Source organism: Kryptolebias marmoratus, linkage group LG12 (assembly GCF_001649575.2).
Source record: "Kryptolebias marmoratus isolate JLee-2015 linkage group LG12, ASM164957v2, whole genome shotgun sequence".
Taxonomy (NCBI): Eukaryota; Metazoa; Chordata; class Actinopteri; order Cyprinodontiformes; family Rivulidae; genus Kryptolebias; species Kryptolebias marmoratus.
In genome coordinates, this window is record NC_051441.1 from 13,157,027 (window position 1) to 13,178,418 (window position 21,392).

Below are 21,392 nucleotides of genomic sequence, written 5' to 3' on the forward strand. Positions count from 1 at the left end.
TGTCCAAATTGAACTTGTCTAAAGCTCTATCCTGAACAGGTGAGATATTTATTGTTTTTAGCCTTTCCACAGAACCCCACTTCAGAAGATCTGAATTGTCACTTTCAAGTTTTAACAAGAAAAAAAATGCAAATACCTTAATTTTTTATTGAGGAACAATTAGGATTGTTAACGGTTTGCCTTTGTTTCATAAAGTATTACTTTTATTTGATACATTTATTAAATGTCACACATTTATTTCAAGATAAGTAAAAAATTTAACCTATGTTTGGTTGCTGTATTTACCCTGTGCTGCGTTTGCTGGCCTGGAAATCAACACTTAAACCTTTTTTTTTCCCCTTCTGTCGTCTTTTATTTTCTTTTTTCTGCGTGACTTGTTGCTTCTCTTTGTATGGCGCTGTTTGGAATTTCATCCTTTTTTATCCACATCTTCTGCTCCTGTTTTCCCACCGCTATGCTGCTGTTTGATGCCTTTGTTTTTGTCGTTTCCTCCTTCATGGACATTGCAATTGGTGCATTTCTTCTTCTTGTTGCTCTGATTCTTGTTCTCGTCTTCTCCTGCTTTCCTACTTGGACTCTTCGATCTTCCTCTTTTTCTGGCATTCTTCCTTTCGCTCTCTGTTTCATACTCTTGTCTCCACCATCCTCTTTTTTTTATTATTCTACATGTTTTGTTGTTGAATTTGTGGTTCGTTCTTTTATTTGCTTTATTTCACTTTTTGTGTAGGGCAGTAGTTCAGTCAGCGGAAGTCCTGTCCCATCAACCTCGGGGACCAGTACACCGCGCAGAGGTCGCCGACAGTTGCCTCAGACACCTGCCACCCCCCGGCCCCATGTCACATACTCCCCTGTAGTCCGTAAACCCGTACCCACACCTCCTGGGGGACCGCAGAGCAGACCCCCAGCCCCAGTCCCTCGGCACTTTTCCCCAGAGCCTTTCCAAGGACAGGGTCCTCCCCCTGCTGGAATGCCGATGGCCCACCACGCCACGCCCCGCCAGGGTCATCACCCCCCGGTTCGCTGGGGAGACACGGGCAGTGGTGGTGGTTCCATAGAGGGGGATGGCTGCTTCTACAACCAGGAATACCAGGACTACGAGCCGCACCATGAACCGCCTGCCTATGAGCCAAACCCCATTCAGGGTGGAAACCCCCACCCTCACGCCCTGGCCAACCACCCACTGCCACCTCCCGCACAACCCCAGCCTCACAACCCCCACCCCGTCCCTCCCCCGCAGGCTCACCCTGTCAGCAATCCCCACCTGCAGCCTGCTCGCACGTCACCAAGGACTGTCCACCACGCGCCTCCTCCCACCACTGCCCTGACCGGGCCTGTACAGAGCCAGGTTCAGCCCGCCGCCCAGCGCCGCCTGCCGAACGGCTACAGAGCCTCATCGCCGTCCACGCATCTCCACGGACCCCCGCACACTGGACCTCACAAAGTTCCCCCTCCAGCTGGGCATCCTAGGGGTTCTCGTAAGGGCCTGCATGAACCCTATGGTGAGACAGAGGAAGACGATTGGTGCTAGCCTCTGGGGAAGGGGGGAGGGATGTAAAGAGGACAAATAACTGAGAGTTGGACTGAAAACAAAATGAAAAAAAAAGAAAAAGAAAATAGAAAGCTCTGCGCCAGAGCAGTGACTGCCAAGGGATACCACAACTTTTCTTTCTTGTCTGTTCATTGTTTTTCCTCGTCTCACTTCCTTGGGGGTGTCCCAGGGACGTTCTGCTTGATGAAAGCATAGGTGTCGAGACAGGAAGACGGAGCAGGAATGCTGAGGCATAATCTGGAGAAACAAAAAGCAAACCACCGTCGTGCTCTGCTTTTGTTGTTTTTCATCATCTCTTGATGCCAAAAAACTCAAGCTGCAGTTTTTATGGACGGCAGGAGAAATGATGGACACTGCTCTCCGTGTCTTAAATTATGCCTCTGGCAACGAGCTATAGCCACTTACAAGATGTCAAGAGTCGCGACTCGATAAAAGACACTTTAAAGTCAGAGACAAGGGAGCAACTTTTCTTCTTTTTTAATTTTCAAGGCTAACTTTTGTTAAGTTAGCTAAAAAAAAAAAAAAAAGGAATCCGATCCAACCCTCCCAGCCACAAGTTGAATATTGATGAGTTTTATCATCTGTGTTTTTAAGTAACAACCAAACTGACAAGGAGCCCCCTTACCTGTATGAGGTGGGGTGGCTGAGTGGGTGGGAGAGTTGGGGAGTGTTGCAGGGGTGTTGACAAAAATCTCTGCCAAGTCTAGGCGACGCGACGGGCGGGTGTGTCGAAGGGACTGAACACACTCCTCCCAGAGACAAACACTGCAGCCGACCTCATCCCATCACCTGTAAGGAAAGAAAAAAAAAAGGCGGGGATGTATTTCAGAAACAAATAACTGTTTTCTGCAGTATTTCTTCTTCTACTCCTGCAGCTGCTTCTTCCTCCTCCTCCTCTTCTACTTATTCAAAACATTGAAGCTTGAATCTTCTGTTGCACCCCACACAGCTTCGTCTCTTTTTTTAAGACTTGCGGAGTTGTACACCTTATGGAATCCTGCATGAATGATACAAAAGAATACTAATAATAGCAACAATGAGAATCTACTGTCCGTGGGGGGGATTTGACCTCTGCCCTTTCTGTTGTGGTCTGTAGGGTTTCTCTCTTTTTTATCAAAAATGCTTTCTGTTTCTCTCTTTGTACTCTGAATGACATTCCTCTTGCTTCATTTACACTAAAAATCAAAAGACAGGGCTAGGGGGGGAAATTGGAAAATTAGAGTATGTTTATCTGATGATTATCGCGGGGGGTGGTGGGGGGGTGCGGGGAATTACTTTTTGCTTGCTCGTCTACTGTTCGTTCTGTGCCAAATGCCTGCCATTGATACAGCTGGAATTGCACAAATTTTTAGTGAACGTAACCTTTTTTGTAACCAAGGTCATAAAGTCAAAAAGAAATAATGGGTAGCAGGGTAACATGTGGATTTTTGGAGAAGAAGAAGAAAAGAAAAATGTGGAGACAGTAGTGGTGACAAATCAGTATCATCTCAAAGTCTTCCAGGGTTCGGGGTTCAAACAGGCATCAGAGAGGAAGAGACCAAGAGAAAGGCACAGAAAGGAGAGAAACTCTTCATCTTTGTTTTCTTTCTCACTGAAAGTAATAACGGATAAACTGCTAATATATAAATATATATATACAGTATATGTTTGTAATGATCATGATGATTGTGAGAATGAGACGGATATTTTTGACTGTGTTCTTGTTTCATTTCGAGCTCAGGTCATCTTTTTCTCCAACCCTGCGGTGGACCTCAGCCACATGATGGGAGAATAAGCAAAAAACAACAAAAACAAGACAAAACTCAGAGTTAGATATGTTTTATCAAAGCCAGCCTGGAGATAATCTGGTTCTGTTAGTGTCTCAAGCAGACTGTCGCCACCATCGGGTGACCTGCAGGTGGCGCCACGTGACAAGCGAAGCTCCAGAGTTGTTGGGTGGAAATAAAGTTGAGCACATTCTCTGACTGGTGAACCACCTCATCTGTGTTCACCGAGTGTAAACACAGGTGACTGAACTGCCTTTTTGCACAGTTCAGAAGGGTTGAAAAAAAAAAAAAAGGATTTCTGAGCCTGGAACTCACCCACGTTCTGTGTGTTTCACTCCTCTGTGACTTTAAATCGAAAGTTCAGCTCTTTAGAAGTGGGGTTCTGTAGAAAGCTTATGGATGATCGCTTTCTTATTGTTGGAGATGGCTCTGAACGTGTCTATATGTTCATAACCAAAAGCCTCAGTTTAGAGAAATGCAGTTTATTTTGTCTGGATTGACAAGCTAACAGCAAATCCAAATGGGACAGAGACCAAAGTGACTTCCTGCCATCCTAAAACAACTCCAGTCTCAAAAGTTTCAGAGTGATTTGCACTATAGGGACGCTCATTTTTAGCAAAAGCACTCTTCAAATTTAACCAGTAATTTTTCCAATTTTTCTACAAATATTACAGCCATCCCCCCCGACGCGTGTCGTTCCTCCAGTCCTGTCGAAGATTGCTGAGCTCACCCGGGACCATATGTTCTACTTTAAAACTCTTTCTAAATTAAACATGATCACAAAAAGATGCTGGGATACAGAGGGGTTTTTGTTGTTGTTGTTTAGGGGTTTTTTAGGGGGTGGAAAAGAAAAATTACAAAAAAAAAAAATGGTCATGATGGTCACAATAATTCCTCAGCTTCGCCCATTTGAACTAGACCTTAAATTTTTAAAAATCACTGCCCATTCCTAGTTCACATCATTGCGATGTTATAAACTTTCACATTGCTGTATATTTGCTTTACAAGCTTATTTACAAAGAACTCTATAGTTATTTGCAAGTATAATTAGCATCAACAGCAGATAGCTGTAGCACTTCTGGTGCAAACAGGGGCACTTCCTGATGGAGTTTTATAATAGAATAATTGAGGATTGCAAAACTGATGATGGTGGAAAGAAAGCAGCCCCAAAGAGTATTTCTGTCATCTTAAAAACTGTCATAGTGGCTCATGCAAATTCAGTTTTAAAAGCTTTACAGTGTTGCCAGTTTCCCTTTACATGGTTATCCCAGCATACATATTAGAATATTCCTGCCAAAATGGCACCTGAGCTGCACCAGAAGTGCTACTGCTAGCTGCTGCCGCCACTATTTACACTCGAAATAACCGTAGAGTTATGTGGAAGGCAACGCTGACAGCAACAGGTAGGTTATTTATTGTTCATAACCTTTTTATAGAACCCCAATTCAGAACTGAACTATCCCCTCCTATTGGTGTGTTTCTCTGCGTGCCTCAAATCAACACTGGTCACCGACACACACCGCCGTCAGCCCCCGACATTGTTGTTGTTAATTTTCTTCTCTTTTCTTTTTTGATTGACCTACGTTTTACCTGAAGGCCTATCACACGTTGACCAGAGAATGCATTGAAAACAAATAGGAATAGAGGGGAAAAAAACTGCCTATTAGTGTCTTTCCAGCCTTAGTGGGATGTCACGAACAAGTCTTTTTCACATCACTACACTTAAAATCAGAAGGCAACTAGGTATGTAGCACCTGGTTGTAGTATAAGTGGGTTTTTTTGCTTCTATGTACGGGTGAATGTGTTTCGGAAAACTTTAATGATTTGTTACGTCGCTTGCTTTGTTTTCTATACTTTGTCTTCGGAGATCTTTTTGGAAATTTGAACTTTTTTCTGTCAAACCATTGTAAAGAATCTGCAGCAATCTGTGTTTGTGTGTGTGTGTGTGATGTCAGTCAACCCCTGATTGGAACATGCAACGCCTGAACTTTCCATCTTTGTGTATATGCTGCAGTGAAGTCCACCAACACGCTTATTAACCACACAAACTCTTCAAAAAGCAATGTAAAGTCGCTACGGGGAGAAAAGAAAACAAATATTTTTGTTGGTTTGTTTTTTTGTTTTGTTTTTTAAGTACAAATGATTTTAAAAAAGGAAGAAAAAAAAAACCTCTAGTTCCAGAAATGCATGTGCTATGTGCATGCCACACCGTGGGTTCAAAGTCATCTTCAGGACTTTAAAGAAAAAGCACATTAATTAATTCAGAGAAATAAAAAAAAAGATATATAAATAGATAGATGTTTTTAAAAAAATGAACAATGTTTCAGTTTTTCTTCTATTTTTGAAAACAAAAAAGGTAAAAATCTAAAAAAAAAAATTCAAAAAAGAAAACAGAGAAAAGACTTTGGCGAGAATCAAAGTCTGGTTTTGTTTTTGGTTTGGTTTTTCCTTCATTTACATGGGGTTGAGACACAACACGTCAATGTTCAGGACACCACAAAAAAAAAAGAACTGTTTTTACTGAAAATAATAACAATAATAATAATAAAAAAAGAAAACGAGAAAATAAGATACAGTTCAGACGACGGTGTTTTCACCTTTCTACTTTGCGTGAGGGTCGGGGGCTGCAGGAGCTAGCCAACTCTGCTGATGTACTCATTCTAACTGGCTGCCTGACCTTTGACCTCTCACTCAGTCCTCCTTCGGTTCTCTCTCTCTCTCTCTCTCTCTCTAACTCTGTCTCTCACACTCTTACCTTTCGCACTCTCAGCCAGTCTCACCGCTGTTTCTACCAGTGCATTTTGTAATTCCAAACAGAACTCTTCCTAAAGAATAAAATCCAGAGAGAATGCACACAGCTTGGTCTTTTTTTTCTTGTTCACATTTCCTACTCTGGGCTTTATTTTAGCTCTGTGTTATTGTGTGTTTGTGCATTATCGATATTTTGTAGTGTTAAGATGTCTTTGCACATTATTGTACAGTCCTGTGCAAAAGTTTTAATTCATCCTGCATTTTGTTTCTTAGAAGGAGGCAGATTTTCTTGGAAGTTCTTTTAACAAATAGGTAGGTAGACCTTCTGGTGTCCTCTGCAAAAGTTATAAACATCTAATATCTCTTACCTGTGGTAGATTTCTCTTTGAACTAACTCAGTTTGGATAAATAGATTTTCGTTTGGACCAGACTGATGAACTAATGATAAGTCCAAGCGGGGCCAAGACCCAAGCAGGTTACTCCCATATTAAAACATCTTATAAACCATAAGTCAATCATGACACAGCTATTTACGTAGAATTTTCTGATTCATTGCAAAAAAAAAAGATGAAGCAGCAGCTAGCAGTTACACTTCTGGTGGAGCCAAGAGCCCTTTCAGAAATATACTTCAGCTGGTTTAACCTTGTAAAACTGAGTTTTGATGGTGATTTATAAGTTTATATATATAAATGTTTGCATGAAACAGTCTAAAATATTTGAGACTGGAGTTGTTTTAAGATGGCAGCAATTCAATTTGACTAGGGTCAGTCTGGTCAGAACAAAGCTCCCTAACAGGTAAGATATCAGTTGTTCATAACCTTTTTGCACAACTCCACTTCAAAGGTTCTGAACTATCCCTTTAAACATCTTCAGCCATTTTTCTTCAAGTAAGGCTTTGTAAGTGGGTTTTCTATTTAGGGTAAACAAAGTGGGGTTTATTCTGGTGTGTTCCATGTTAACTCGGACAGCACCCATTGGTCACTAACTCTCTCTCTCTCACACACACACACACACACACACACTAAGAACTCTGGAGGCAGGTCACCAAGACACGGCTGCCGCTCACATGTGAAGTGCATAATGACTTGAGTAAAATCCTGTTTATCAGTGTACCTGTGTCTGACAGGTCAGTGAAGCGCATCCTCCTCAGTTCTGTCTGTAAACACATAGCTCCAGTTTTCACAGACAAAATTAAAGACCTAGCATTTCTTAAAGGAATGCACGCTGCCCACCGACTTTCACGCCAGAGTGTTAGACTAAGATCCTCTAAAACGAAGTGTGTGTGTGTATGAGAAGCACGAGCAGACGGGTCCAGTTCTGTGTACACAGGCACGGTGCTCCGGTTTCAGCCGGAAGAATAAGCTCTCAGTTGGGGCCTCACAGGGCGTACACAGACATCCCCCCATCTCACCCCGACCCCCCCCCCAGCCTGCATTCCTTCTTGTTTTCTAACCCACGACCCCCCAAAACAAACACAGCTACTAGAAAATCCCAGCTGCAGGAAGCTTGGATTGCGTAACAAGGTTTAGTAAATTGAGGGCATTAGGTTTGACTTTTGTCACATTATTTTTAAAACGACTTCAGATGAAAAAAATATATAAATTAAGACCAGTGAGTTGTATCACTGATGAAATTAAAAGCCTAGTTTGAGTTTATGGTGAGGAATGATGAGTTGTAGCCTTTTTGGGCAAACATTAAAAATAATATACACAATCTCATGCAATATCAAGAAGTCTCACTCAGAGTATGTGTTGGGGATCAGTCTCAGCTACTACCACAGCAAATGTTAGTTCAATATCTGTCAAAATGACTGCATTTTAGACTATTTTGTTGGCCAAGGTCAATTACCTGTGGTGGCCACCTTGAATTTAAATAACTTCAAAAATCATTCAGCTGTAATAGTACATTTAATAATCATCAGCCCAGAGTTTACTCCAAATAGTATGTAGCTAATTTCAAAATGAAGGTCTTGCACAATCTGTTAAATGCTCAAAATATCTGTTGGGGTTTTCCCTTAGCTACTACCGCTTCAGATTTTAGGTTAATATCTCTAAGTTGTAACAGATTGACTGAATCAGATGTACTCAAGTGAATCAGTTGTAGATGTACATTTAATCACTCCTTGCTAAAAAAAATAAAATAAAACAAAAAAAAACCCTTCTAGACAGCCCACAACCACTGAAGAGCAACAAGACCCCCATTGTCCTCAGTGTTTGGTCAGTCAGTGGCATCCTCCCCCCCCTCCTCCTCATCCTCTGGACTACAATCTCCTGAATTGTCCCTGCTTTTATTGTGCAAATCACCGTGGGGGGATGTGAAACTGTGGGGGAAGGAAGAAAACTTCCCCAGTCAAGTTTCCTCTTTTCAGCCACCTTCCCACAGACCCTTCCAGACATTTTAAGGGCTTCCACGTGTAAAGTGAAATAAAAAGACCACTTCAGGTTCAAATTCAATATAAAAAAGGTTTAATAAATACTGAGGTAGTTGTAATCACTGAGTGCTTTACATTTAGAACAGATTCAGGTCAGCATGTGGACACAACACAGGTTGTTGAATGGAGCTACTACAGAGTTCCTATACATGAGTAAAAACGTCCATTACAGGCAGAGCGCTCCTTGTGAGTCTGGGTATTTCCGCCTGTATCCAGCCGAAGTCACCTTGACTAAACAATTTCCGTGAACAAACACGGACATGTCAAGAGTCCTGTGTGGGACTTCTGGGCCACGCTTTCCACGGTCTCCCGGAACCAGAGCACCGCATGAGGCGTTTACGGACCCTCCCCCTCAGGCCGTGTTGAGAACTCAAGCCAAAACGTCTCTGCGCACGGTTTCAACAAGCTGCTATAGCCGTGTGTAGGGGGATGGGGGCAGGGGAAGTTCCCAGTTCACTGCTACAGCTCACATAGTCCAAAACGGAACTAACGAGCAGCTGTGGAGCGCAGTGACTGTACTCGAGTTTGGCTTTCTTACAGGGCAGAAAGTCCGGCTCGACCGTCGCCTTGCCCCGCCGTTTCCGCGTGTGCTGCTGTGTCGAGGCGAAAGGGCACGTATTCTCCTTGTCGTCCTCCGCGGCCGGGCGAGGTGAAGTCCCGGCCTGTCCCGCGGGAGGAGAGGCGGCGGGACCCCGGGGTTCCTGAACGTCTCTCGGCTCCGTGTTGGTCTCAGCAGCGGGGTGGTGTTGTTGTTCCTGCGGCTGCTCCTCAAATCCGGCCGCCAGAGTTTCCGCCGTCGTCTGAGCAGCGTGGTAAATGTCCCGGGCGGATTTCATCACCAGAGTCAGGAGGAGGCTCCGGTGGAGACGGAGACCGCCTCGCTGCGTGCGGGAGCCGTACAGTTTCCCCAGAGCCACGACCATGATCCTCTTGGCCTCAGCGCTGACCTCCATGTCACAGTCGGTTCCGAAGCTAGTCCGAAAAAAACGTAAAATAACCACCAAAACAAACAACAACCGTAGTTTCAGGACTCCGTTTCTACGCTGTGACTTCACGCGCCAGGCACAAAAACAAGCCGCCTCCCGGGGACAACTATATATGACCTCGCCGACGTCACACGTAAAGCGTCATTTGTCAGAAGCCCCGCCCACCGTCCTCTTGCAGAAACCGTTAATGACCAACAGGCGCTTGTTTGGGGCCACTCCGCGCTCTAAAGATCAGAGTTTGTTTAATAAATAAAAACCTCCAGAGGAAAACAGCTTTCTAATACAAACCCAAAGGCAAATAAATAACCTGAACTTTTTGACAACTTTAAAACTTTTAAAATTTTAAATTTTCTAACACAAAGCTGTAGGAATCTAATCTTGGATGGAAACTTATCCTCAGACAGAACCATTTTCCACATAAACTGGTCGTGTTTGATAGTAAATTTGTCATTTATTCTCATCTTATCTACATATTTTTTCTTCATTAACCATCTATATGTAAAACTTTGTCATAAACTATTAAAATCAACTCAATGAACAAAATATCTTCTGGAACCATTGGATAGATATTGTTGAAAATTTCAGAAAGCAATTAAAGACTATATATCTATAAATGTACTGATGACTATCAACCCAATTCAAGATGGCTGCCACTCCCAGCTGACCTTAGAAAACACAAAGACTGGCTATAATTCAGTCATTTTTACAGATATTGAGCTAAATTGGGTGTGGTAGTAGCTGAATATTGACCCTAACTCATACTTTGAACTCTACAGTTTGCAAAACATCTTTGCTTAAAACGTTGACATGAGCTGCAGGAGTCAATCCTGTTTGTCTGTTAGCAAAATATATCTCACCATCCACCAGCTGTATTTCAATGAAACTCTCAGAAAGTAAATACTGGCTACACGTCTACAACTGATTAACTTTTGGAGTCAATCCCATTCAAGTTGGCTGCTACAGCTAATCAACTTCAGCCTGCATAGAAATGGCTATAATTCAATGACTGTCACAGATATTTAGCTTGAATCTGGTGTGGTTGTAGCAGGCTATCATTCACAACACATACTTGAAGCATGAACAGATCACATGAAATATTGCATTAAACTGGACAAATTAATAATTCCAAAGCTCAGTTATTTCTCCACACAAGGTGATCTTAGTCTAAAACTCTGGCACAAACACCAATGGCTAATATGCACTCTGTCAGGCAATGCAATGTATTTAATTTTATCTGTAGTTTTTACTTTTCTACACTCATAAAAAACAGGTCTGCACATGTTGACAACTCCTGGAGCCTGGACTTTGTACCCTCAGTTTCTGTACCAGTTTTGGTTGTAGTTTCCTAAACACATTCCTCCTTACTCTGGTTTTATTAGCTTTTTATGTCAGGATGTAGTTCCGAATCCTACTTTTATTGCTGTAAGTGCACTTTTAAAGCCCTGTGAGTTTTTTTTATTCTTACACTTACTAACACCACGAGGCCACATAACCTAAACAAATGGCTAACTGAACAATAAAAAACTGTGCAAATCATCAGTTTTCCAACCTGCAGTCAGTATATTCTCCCCTTAAAAATAACAGAGTAAAGTTAGTTTCAAAAGTTATATGCTGACACTTGACGGTCTGTTGACATATTTTTCATGTTTAACTTTTTTTTTTTTTTTTGACAAGTTGGAGCAGAAATAGTTTGATTTGCGGAAAGCATTTGCCTATTTTTAGCCTCTCTCAGATCATGAATGAATGGTATGTCACTCCTGCAGCTTTGCTTGAACTGTTAGAAGTGCACGCAAGCTTGTGTCTGGTCTCACCCATCCCCCACATGTGCTGCTTCCTTTTGCAGGAAGCACAAAGGAGGAGGGGGGGGGGAGGTTACCAAACGCATGCCCATATAAAGCGCTTCCTGCTCTTGTGGGGCCTCGCTCAGGAAAACCCATGACGTGTCTGGGAGCCCTTGTTTCCTGAAGCCATTTAAAGTAACAGCAGTGATGATTGCATCAGGGCTCGCCACTTCCTCATGACCATATTTGGGCAAAGACGGCTGTTTACCCCAACTGTGCAGGGGGATTCAGAAACTGGACAGGCCTTCATCCTCCGTTGGAATGCGAAGCATTTATTGTGCAGCTAGAATAATGAACACATTAAAGGTTAGACATGCTGTAAGTTTAAAGGTATGTTGCCCCAGCAGACTCCCGGAGACAGACAGGAAGGGAGTAAGCGTTTCTTCTATACTTGCAGAAGAATGTCTTTGTTTGGCTTTCTTAGTTTGCATTTTTTTTATTTCCATATCTTTTTAATAAATGTAAAAACATTTAGCCCTCCACGAGCCACATGAATTAAGTAGCTTAACTGAAGTAAGCATGACGTTTTGTCAGTCTGAATGCTACTTTAAAATATATTAAATTTATATGAGTGTCCATTAAATTTGAATAATTACAGAGAAAAAGATAAATCTATGAGATGTACATAGTGGGATTGATGCTGTCCGACTTAAAAGGACCACATTTTACTTCAAACATTCTCCTTTTTTCCTGAAGCCTTTATTGATCATATTTTGCCTCATGAACTAAATAAAAATCTATGATTTTTTACACTGATGCACCTTTCTTTTAATGACTTTTGACTGTTTTTGTCTATTTATTTAATTGTATTTTGTACTTCAATTTGATTTATAAAATCTTATCAAACAGACTTTTATGGAGAATATATCATCATTAAAACCTTCAGCTAAAAAAAACTAAACTGACAAACAGAATAAAAAGGTATCTCCATAATGTTCCCCAAGGATTGCTGCTTAATTCTTTTTGATTACCCAGAAGCTTAGCAGACTGTTTGTTTTAACCCTGAGATGTTCACATAATAACAATGTACACAAACACACATATGCAGCTTATCTAATTGCTGAGGGCAGCCGGACCCAGCCAGGAAACAGGGCCGACCTGATCAACTCCAGACAGGTGAGACACATTACAAACAGGAGAGCTCACAGGAGATCCTTGAAGTGTGTGTCTGCTGCAAACACGTCACCTGCTGGTAGCTCGGGCCCGCAATGACCTGCCCTGTTGGTGGCAGGTACACACAGCTGCACGCTGCTCCACACACAGCCTCTTCTAAGGGTTTTCAGGCTGAGGCACACATGCTGCAACACAAAAACACCATCAGCTCCCTGAGAGCCTTCAAAGAAGAGAGGCTGCTCCTATGTCGTGTTATTTAAATCACACAAACACATGCTGTGACCCGCAGAAATCTTCTCCTACAGTCAGTGCTTGTGGGAGCTGTCCTCCTCTGTCTCTCGTTCTTTTCTTGTCCTTGACGTGCAGCACTGAGATGAGCAGGAGGGGGCGAAGGAGAAGAAGGAGAGAGGAGAACAACAGAAGACATTCTAGAGAGTTTTATTGCATTTTGGAAGGTTATTGCCTGGCATATTTAGGCTTTAGTCTAAAACAAAAGGTGCCAAGGAAATCCACCAGACACCCCTGGAGGTTCTTTGTTGATGACACTGACCATGACGATGGAGAGACTTTATGCAAACTAGGATATGTAGAAATGTTTGTACAATCTAACTTGTTTTAAATGAATAAACAGTAGATGTTTACTTGACTAAAAGTTAGATTCAGCTTCATTGCAACATTATTTGTGTACAGCAGATATTTACTTTGCTCAAAATAAGATTTAACTGCAGTATAACATTTTTCATTATATATAATGAAAAATGTTATGTTTAATTTGATCATTTAAAATTGTTTGCTCATGACTTCATATTGCCATAAACTTGTTTGTTTTTCCACTATAGGCTGTCAAAAACACACAGTAATATTGAATAAATGCTAAATAACAAAAGTTGAAGTTATCTCGTAAAAAAGGGGACAGAACCACTTATACATTGCATATTGAGAAAACAACCTGGTGTGGTACCTTTTGTCCACCAGGTGGCAGCATTTTCCTCTGTTTCACATCCAAAGACTGAGCTGCTGTGAGATCTGACTCATCAGGAGTCAACAGACCAACAAAGACCAAATGAATGTGTTCAGTCTGCTCTAAATGAGTCCCAATTTGACTGATACAGAATTTTAACTGTAAATAACAATTTATATTAAAGAGCATTCAAACCTTTTACTGATAAACAATCCTATGAGAGCTGTAGGTTTTTAAATGCCTAGAAAAGGTTATACCTAGTAATAACGTTGTATTCATGCAATATAGTTCACAGTTTAATCTGATCATTTAAAATAGTGCGCTCATGACTTTGTATTTTGTTGTAAAAGTTTTTTTTCCACTATAAACTGTTATTGCACAATAAAAACACTGTAATATTGAATAAATGCCAGAAAATAAAAGTTGAAAATACCTTGTTAAAAGGGGGCAGGAGCACTCATACATTGCACATTTACTGACAATTTTGTTGTCATAAAATCAAAATAAATTCAGACAGCCTCTATATAATTATTGTCGTAAGAGGGTTAAATGAACTGAGTGAAACCCCAATGAATGAGGCTCACCCACTGACACAGAACACAAATTAGGGGGAAAAAAACATTTTGGTTGAAACGATAAAATGAAAATTTACTTTGAGCTGCAGGTATTTTGTGGAGGAGCAGGAGGCACTCAACACTTCATTATTCCGGCACTGAAAACACAGACACTTCAATTAATAACCTGACAGGGTTAACAAACACAGGCCCTGAAATTTATTGTTATTATTATTTATCATAATGTGAGTCCTGATAGAAAAAAAGAGGAAGGTTCTCGGGAACTTTGACTACAGGTATATTCAAGCTGGAGAGAAAACACTAAACAGATGTGAGAAAACAACCTGCTGTGGTGCCTTCTGTCCACCAGGTGGCAGCATTCCGCTTTATTTCACATGCAAAGACGGAATGAGCTGCTGTGAGTCCAACAAAGACCAAATTAATGTGTTCAGCCTGCACTAAATAAGTCCCAATTTGACTGATACTGAAATTTAACTGTAAATAACAATTTATATCAAACGGCATTTAAACCTTTTACTGATAAACAATCATATGGGAGCTGTGGGTTTTTAAATGTCTACTAATGATAAAAGTTCCACGTCCTAAAAAATGTTTAGCAAAATGAATAATTCCATCAGGAGAAAGAGGTTAAACAGAAATGATGTTATCATTTGAGCAGCCTCTGCTGATCTCAAGTATCTTATACTGTTGAATCATTAATCCAAAACAAAAACTATAAATCTTAACATAGAAAAAGATACAATGCCCCTCTCTTCTTTGTTTTAAGGATATTCACTCTTACTCAACTCTACTTTAATCCTTAGTTTTTGTAAAATCAGCTTTCATTTTTTAAAATAATGTTGCTGCCATTACATTAAATTCTGACATCCTAATCAGCACAAACATCAAATAAACTATAAACTAACATTTTTTTAATCCTTCAGTGTGGCATAATTAATTAACAGTTAAATTAGCAGTAAAGCAAAGTGTCAGCTGTGTTATTTATATGCCAGGTTTATTTTTACTGCTTGTTCTGTAACACTGTAACAAGGCAAGAACTTACATCTGCTGTCTGTTGCAGTGATGATCTTCAAACACTTAGTGGCGCAATAACAAAGGAAATCAAGACTTTCCTGCTTTGCTTTCACAGTAAGTGGTGTTGTCTGCTACAGGGACTAAAAAAAAAGGAAAGTTTACCGGTGATTGAATTAAAAAAAAAAAAAAAGTACAATGCTTCAGTTTAGGTCAACTATTTTACTACAAGACAAAATAAGCTGTGGGCATTCAATCTGTCCTGTACCCGGGTCTGGATTTAGTCTGTGTTCCTTTTTGATTTGGAGCCTGTTTTATAAACGAAACATGACATTTTCCACACCAAATGAGCCAGACTTGACTAATGAATGCGCATATGTAAGAATGTGGTAAAGCTTTTTCCCCCTTTAAAATCAGAAATCTCAGCTGTTACACCAAATCAGCCAAAACATTAGGACATCTGACAGGTCAAGTGAGCAGCACTACTCAACTTGTTACTGTTACTTGTTACATTTTTGCTCCGAATAACTACCTCCTACAGTAGCTACCAGCTACCGGATATCAACAGACCCACAAAAAGCTTAAGAAGGGTTCAGGGAACACAGTTCGAGAGTCTGAGATGGAATCAACAGACACAGTACTCAGTTCCAGTACCAAACACTTCAGGACACACACACAAATCTTCTTTATTTGCAACCCAACTGCTCAGACCTCTGACTGGAACTCTGTGAGTGGTCATAAAGTTATGGCTGATCATGTATGCAGCACCACGAACACTCTCAGACACCGCACTGCCCTCCATTCACTGTGTCCAGCTCAACTTTAGTCTCTCTGCATTTCAGTTCTTAGAACCTTCACAGCGTCTCAGCAGTTACTTAACACCAGATCAGGAAGACAGCTTGGTTTCTACGAGGACTGTTCAGGTTGTAGTTGACGGGAGTTTCTCTGTCCTGCTCTGACTTTACATGTTGTTTTGTCATCGCTATACAGACGACACACAAACCTATTTTATTTGCCTTCAAAATTGAAATTGCAGCCTCTGTTTGCACCGTTTAGACAACTGTCCAGCCTTGCTCCTTTAGTTTCCAGTCTGTTATGGGACAGATTTTATTTTACTGATAGTTTAAGCTTCACATGGATCGGCCCCAGTTTATCTGAGGGTACTAAAGGAAAAGCACTCGGATCTGATAAGCAGACGCTCCTAATGTCCAAAAGCAAAGATGGTCCTATCTTTGAACTGGCTGCTCCCATCCAGTGAATAGTTTCACAATTCTTCTGAAAACCCACCTTTTTGCTTCGGCTTGTAAGCCCAGCAGAGCTCGACAGCAGGAGGTGATCCCACTGTTGGAATTTTTATTTATTTTGGCATTTTTAGATACAATTCATGGACTTTTTTTAAGTTAACCTATTTTGTTTCTCTTGGTTTTAGAGAAATGTTTTTTTTTATTGTTTAAAAATTGCTTTATTTTATTTACACAGCACTTTGGTTCAAGTTAGATGTTCTATTAAAAAAAAGAAAGAAATAGTCAAATTAAAGTCCAAAGTTTTGCAAGTCTGGACCATTTGGCAACAAAAATATGTACCACAAAACAGTATAAAATTTAATTTGCTGCTTCTACAACACATTAGGAATCAAGTTAATTTCAGATTAGAAAATAACAAGTCATCCACCCCCTCATGAGGCCTTTTTTTTGTTCTTTAAAGCATGCAAAGTGCTGTGTGTCAGGTGTAAAAACTCAAAGGCTGCAACACTGTTGTTTTTTTTTTTGGTCACAGATGACAGCTTCCAGATAAAAACACTGACGTTCGCATAAAAAGGAGAGAAGATGAGATAGTATTTTTTTATTAATATTATTTGCAGGCAGGAAAAGTGCTCAGTTGCACAAACTGATAAAACATGAAAAATATTCTGGGTGCATCTCTACATGCTAATGTAACGAGAGGAAATGTTTCTGTGGTCACTGCATTTACAGCAAACAACCTTTGAGAAAATGTCCCAGTGAAAAGCAACTCAGAAGAAATTGTTACAAATCTTTTATTAGGATATTCATTATTTAATCCATGTTGACAATCTTTTTTTTTTTTAAACGTTTTCTCTGATTTGCATGTCTTTATTTTTACATTTGTCAATGTGCAATTATCTTTGATAATGTCGGGTCACAGTTACAGGGCTTTCACAAAGTTATTGGCACTTTGAACACAGAAAACAAAACAAAAAATAAAAAATAAAAAGGAGGAGGATGAGCAGTACAGGAAGTCCACTGGTGCTACAGGGTTACAGAGGGCAAAGAGCAGGGGCAAAAGACACAGCACAGGGTGTGAAGCAGACGAAAAAAGCGCCGTTTCTGGGTAAATATATACGTCATGCTGCGAGTGCACAACCGACAATCTGATCTCTATGTGTGTGTCGATACATAATATACAGTATTTATCTATACATGTATATAATCATATTTATATATGTACTGTTTAATGACAAAATACTCCTCATGCTGTGCCACACCTTAGTCATTCAAGTGTGTGGGTCTACGTGTGTTGTGATGTGTAAACACCTATGTTGAAAAGTGCACAAAGTACAATTTTCTTTGGGCTGGGGGGGAAAAAAAAAACAAAAGAGGGGGTTTTCAGTTTTAAAATGAGCACAAAGCAACACAGCCACACACACACACACGCATCTTTTGAAGATGAAGCACTGTTTCAGTAGGCTGTGAGTTGGGGACTTTTGAAAACTGACTAAACTGTTGACATGTACCGCAACCGTGCGTGTTTCCACTTGTTAAAGCAGAGTCTAAACCAAGGTTTGCAGGCTTGGAGTAGCCTAACCTCGTGAGGCGCGATAGGATACACTTGCGCTGTAATCTGTGTTGTGGAAAACTGTGTATCTGGGTTGGGCTGCTGTGTGTTGGGTCCAACGTGGCCTACTGGGACGCCATGATGACTCACCAGTGAGAAATCAAACCTGCGTGACTCAGAATCGAGTACAAGTCAGTCAGTGGGTCATTGTGTTGTAAACAGTATGAATCCCTCTACAAATCCGCTTCACATCACATTTGTAATGAAACGCTTATGTGGAGCAAAAAAAGAAGAGGTGCACACCTAATTCGGGCTGCTTTGCTCTTGTCTGAAACATTTGCCTAAACTTGTGGAAGCGGAACATGACACCAGCTTGAAACACGAAGGACAGGAAACTCAGAACAGTCTTCAAAGATACTGGAGAGGTTAACGGGGGGGGGAAGGGGTGCCCAACATGGCATCTACAGTCAACTGCAAAACTGAGGTTTTGTTAGTTATAATCCTTAATGAATACTCATAAGGTACTGCATTTTCGTTCTGCTCGCACATCTCACAGTTAAACCATCGAAGTCAAGTCATCCCGTAAATTTAAACATCGGTAACAAAACAGGCTGAGTTGTAATGAATCTACGATGCGTTTAGAGTAAACTTGCACTGAAAATGAAGCGTGAACTCTTTTCTACTCATCTTTCCAAAAAAAAAAAAAAAAAAAGTAAAACCTTTTCGTATAAACATTTCTTTTTTTTCCTTCCCCCCCACCAGACAGAAAGTAGCCGCTTGTCTGTGAGAGCATTTCAGGTTAAGGACACATTCCAAGTCAGACCCTGACAAACTTTCACTTTTCATCCTCCTGCAACGGGAATAGTGAGTCCTATGTGCTCACCAACGTTCAACAGGTAAACATGCTTTAAAAAGAAAAAAAAAGAAGCTTCAGTCGAACTCAGACTTTCACATTAAAAACAACAGACACATCCAGCTCCAGAAAGGAAGAACACTTGGGATTTAACTCAACAGTCTTCTTGGTTTATGCCACCTCGGAGCACAAAACACAAGCGAGTATGGGGTGGGGGTGGGGGTGGGGGTGGGGGTAAATAAATGACAAATTCCACCTACAGGTGGCGTGGGAGGGCTGATTGCTACACGTGTCTCAAAAAGGTGCGTGAACCACTGGTTCTTCTCGCTAAGGTGCAGAAACCACCACTCTGTCACTCGTGGAAGGTGCAAAGGTCAACTTAAACGTCAAAGTAAAAGTTTTTTTCTATTTTTTTTTAAAATTCATGAATATAGAGGTGCAACGGATAAATTCATTACATAATGAAAGATACATCTGCGCAGTGCAGATTTTAGGTTATCTAGCAAAGAGCTACGTGGACCGCGCGCGCAACACAGATAGTACCATTAAAGTCCGTTTACTTCAGGTGATTACGCATCCTCGTCACATCGCGGCACTCGGGAAGTGTAACGGTACACATACAATCATGGTTCGGGTGTGTGTCTCTAGGTTGTTTTTTTTGTTGGGACGGGGTCACGGTTTGATATAGGTTTGGTACAACACAAAAAAAAAAAAAGAAACAAATGCCAAATCTTATTTTTAACAGCCAATAATCTGCCCAGAAGCAGAGACAGATAAAAAAAAAAACCACAAAAACAATGAATTGGTAACCTAACCATAAAATTAAAAGGTAATACTGTATGGTGTTTATCATCCATACTGTAAACAGTGTTCTCCAGGCCAAACGGAATGGTTTGATAAACTCCAAAACTGAAAGGCCTTACTTATTTGTTAAGAAAAACAGTCTAAAAAGGAGTGTTTGTTGTATAGATTTGGCTGAAATGTAATGTAAAACAAAAGGCAAGACAAAACTGAATAGCAGGGCCCTATATGAAATAAATATATATCAGCTTGGTGAATGCTAGTGTGCTGCTCTTGCATGGGTGGTACTGATTAAAAGCCGAGTGATGTATTTAACGGTGTTTATTAGACACCAGAGGGTGTTTCAAAGCTCATTAAATTTTGGCTTTCCAGATATCCGCCTCTCACTTCCCTCTGCTGGGTGGATAACCAGGACCGCGAAGGTTTTCCACACTGCTGATGTGACACGAGCAGGCAGGTTTTCAACTCTCGTGAAACCAGTGATTCTTGCTTTGCTTTGGCGTAGAGTGCTTTAAATAGTACGTTGCTGTACTCTTTTTCCTGTTGAGGCAGTTGTGAAAAAGCTATTTAAAAAAAACAAAACACAATCACCCTGTTTTGTGAGTGTGTCGATGGATTCTTTGATCGCACACGCCGAACCATGACAGCTCGGCACCGATACGTGTACCGTTACACCCCCTGCCGCACGGATTACCTTCCTCTTCCTGATTTCAATTTTAAAAAAAGGCACATTCTATTATCCAACAATTATTACTGACTTTTAAACATTTTCTGTACAAAAACAAAAGCTACCGGAGTTGTCAGACCGTTCTAACTTTTACATTTCTACAAGTAGTCTTCAGAATTGTGAGCCGATGTTTTACCAACGGCGGCGAACGTTGCAGGTACGCAACCTAAGAAAGAGTTATCACAGACACAGTCGAAGCCAGCTGAAACAGTCCTATTGTTCCTTTTAGGCTGGTGAACGGAAGATGAAATGTGTCAAAACCAGCAGTTCAACTGCTCATTCCATCACTTTCGTAAGTGAAATAAAGACAAAAATAAAATGACAGAGGTTCCTATAAGACTCCTTTGTTATGCGCCTGCAAAAATAGCACTTTTCCTTATTTGACAAGAACTCTTTCAATAAAAGCTTAGCGTTGAGATTTTAAAACAATCCCCCTCGCTCTTGCCGCTCGGCACGTGAGCGTTCGTATAAATATAGTTCGTCTTCTAAAAATAAGACCACCTTTAGTTACCTGTTACCCCCCCTCCATCTTCTTTACAATCATCTCTGTAAAAAGCTTTCCCCGCCCTCACACTTTTCCCTTTCACAGACAGAAACGTGGAAAAAAAAAAAAGAAGAAGAAGAAGAAGAAAAAAAAAAGAAAACTTAGAAAGATGAGAACTTTCCTGTAAGACGCGGCACAGTGAAACACTCGCTTGAGATTCTCTGGTCTCGGCAAAAAGTGAGGTGGGCTGAAGAAGACTCGCGGCGGTGAGAGGAAGATGCACGGGGCGGAAGAACGAGTAGTGTTAATTTGTTTAAACGGGGGGGGGGGTTAGTTCCTTTCCCGAAGTTGGAACACAAGTTGTCAAGGCTTGCATAGAGAAAAATGCCAGTGACACTTACATTCATTATACTTGTCACCTCTGCCTTTAGCCTGTTCATCCAGCCGTCCCCTCCTCCTCCTCAGGCAGCACTGGTAGCTCCCTCCACCACCTGCACCACCTGCACCTCAGGGAATGTATTTAATACGCAACAGTGGATGCACTTACATTAGAAAGACGAGCGGCGGCAACCCCCTCTTTCCTCCATGAACTCCATTTTACAGTTAATAAAGCAGAAATTGTAAGTTTTCTTGTCCTGGTTATATCAGGATGACAGCTGTCGCCACTTACAGTATTGAACGTCAAGTCAAGATGTGAGAGATCAGCGTGGGCCGAAAATGTGAGAAGGCAAGCACAACTGGGGGGAGGGG

General features: G+C 41.1%; 3 protein-coding genes across 20 annotated transcripts in view; 2 read left to right on the forward strand and 1 right to left on the reverse strand.

Moving 5' to 3' along the window:
* The window catches only part of cacna1aa (calcium channel, voltage-dependent, P/Q type, alpha 1A subunit, a), a 92,330-nt gene extending 88,229 nt beyond the window's left edge, over positions 1-4,101 (forward strand). For 17 of the 18 annotated variants that reach the window (XM_017421883.2, XM_017421893.2, XM_017421896.2 and 14 more), the window contains one exon: positions 728-4,101. In XM_017421883.2, the coding sequence (XP_017277372.1) occupies positions 728-1,528 (801 nt within the window). In that variant the 3' untranslated portion in view covers positions 1,529-4,101. The remainder of the gene's footprint in view (positions 1-727) is intronic. The other variant, XM_017421899.2, reaches the window with a different exon arrangement.
* Positions 1-21,392, forward strand: part of mapk8ip3 (mitogen-activated protein kinase 8 interacting protein 3) — a gene marked incomplete in the record, with an annotated part of 1,049,817 nt that overhangs the window by 587,796 nt on the left and 440,629 nt on the right.
* Positions 8,515-9,585, reverse strand: ier2a (immediate early response 2a). The gene has a single exon (XM_017421880.3). It carries the CDS (start codon positions 9,448-9,450, stop codon positions 8,896-8,898), a length of 555 nt encoding a protein of 184 aa, XP_017277369.1. The 5' UTR covers positions 9,451-9,585; the 3' UTR covers positions 8,515-8,895.

Bases quoted from the DNA above. Each gene is read 5' to 3' on its own strand.
- ier2a (XM_017421880.3), bottom strand. From the start codon at position 9,450: ATGGAGGTCAGCGCTGAGGCCAAGAGGATCATGGTCGTGGCTCTGGGG.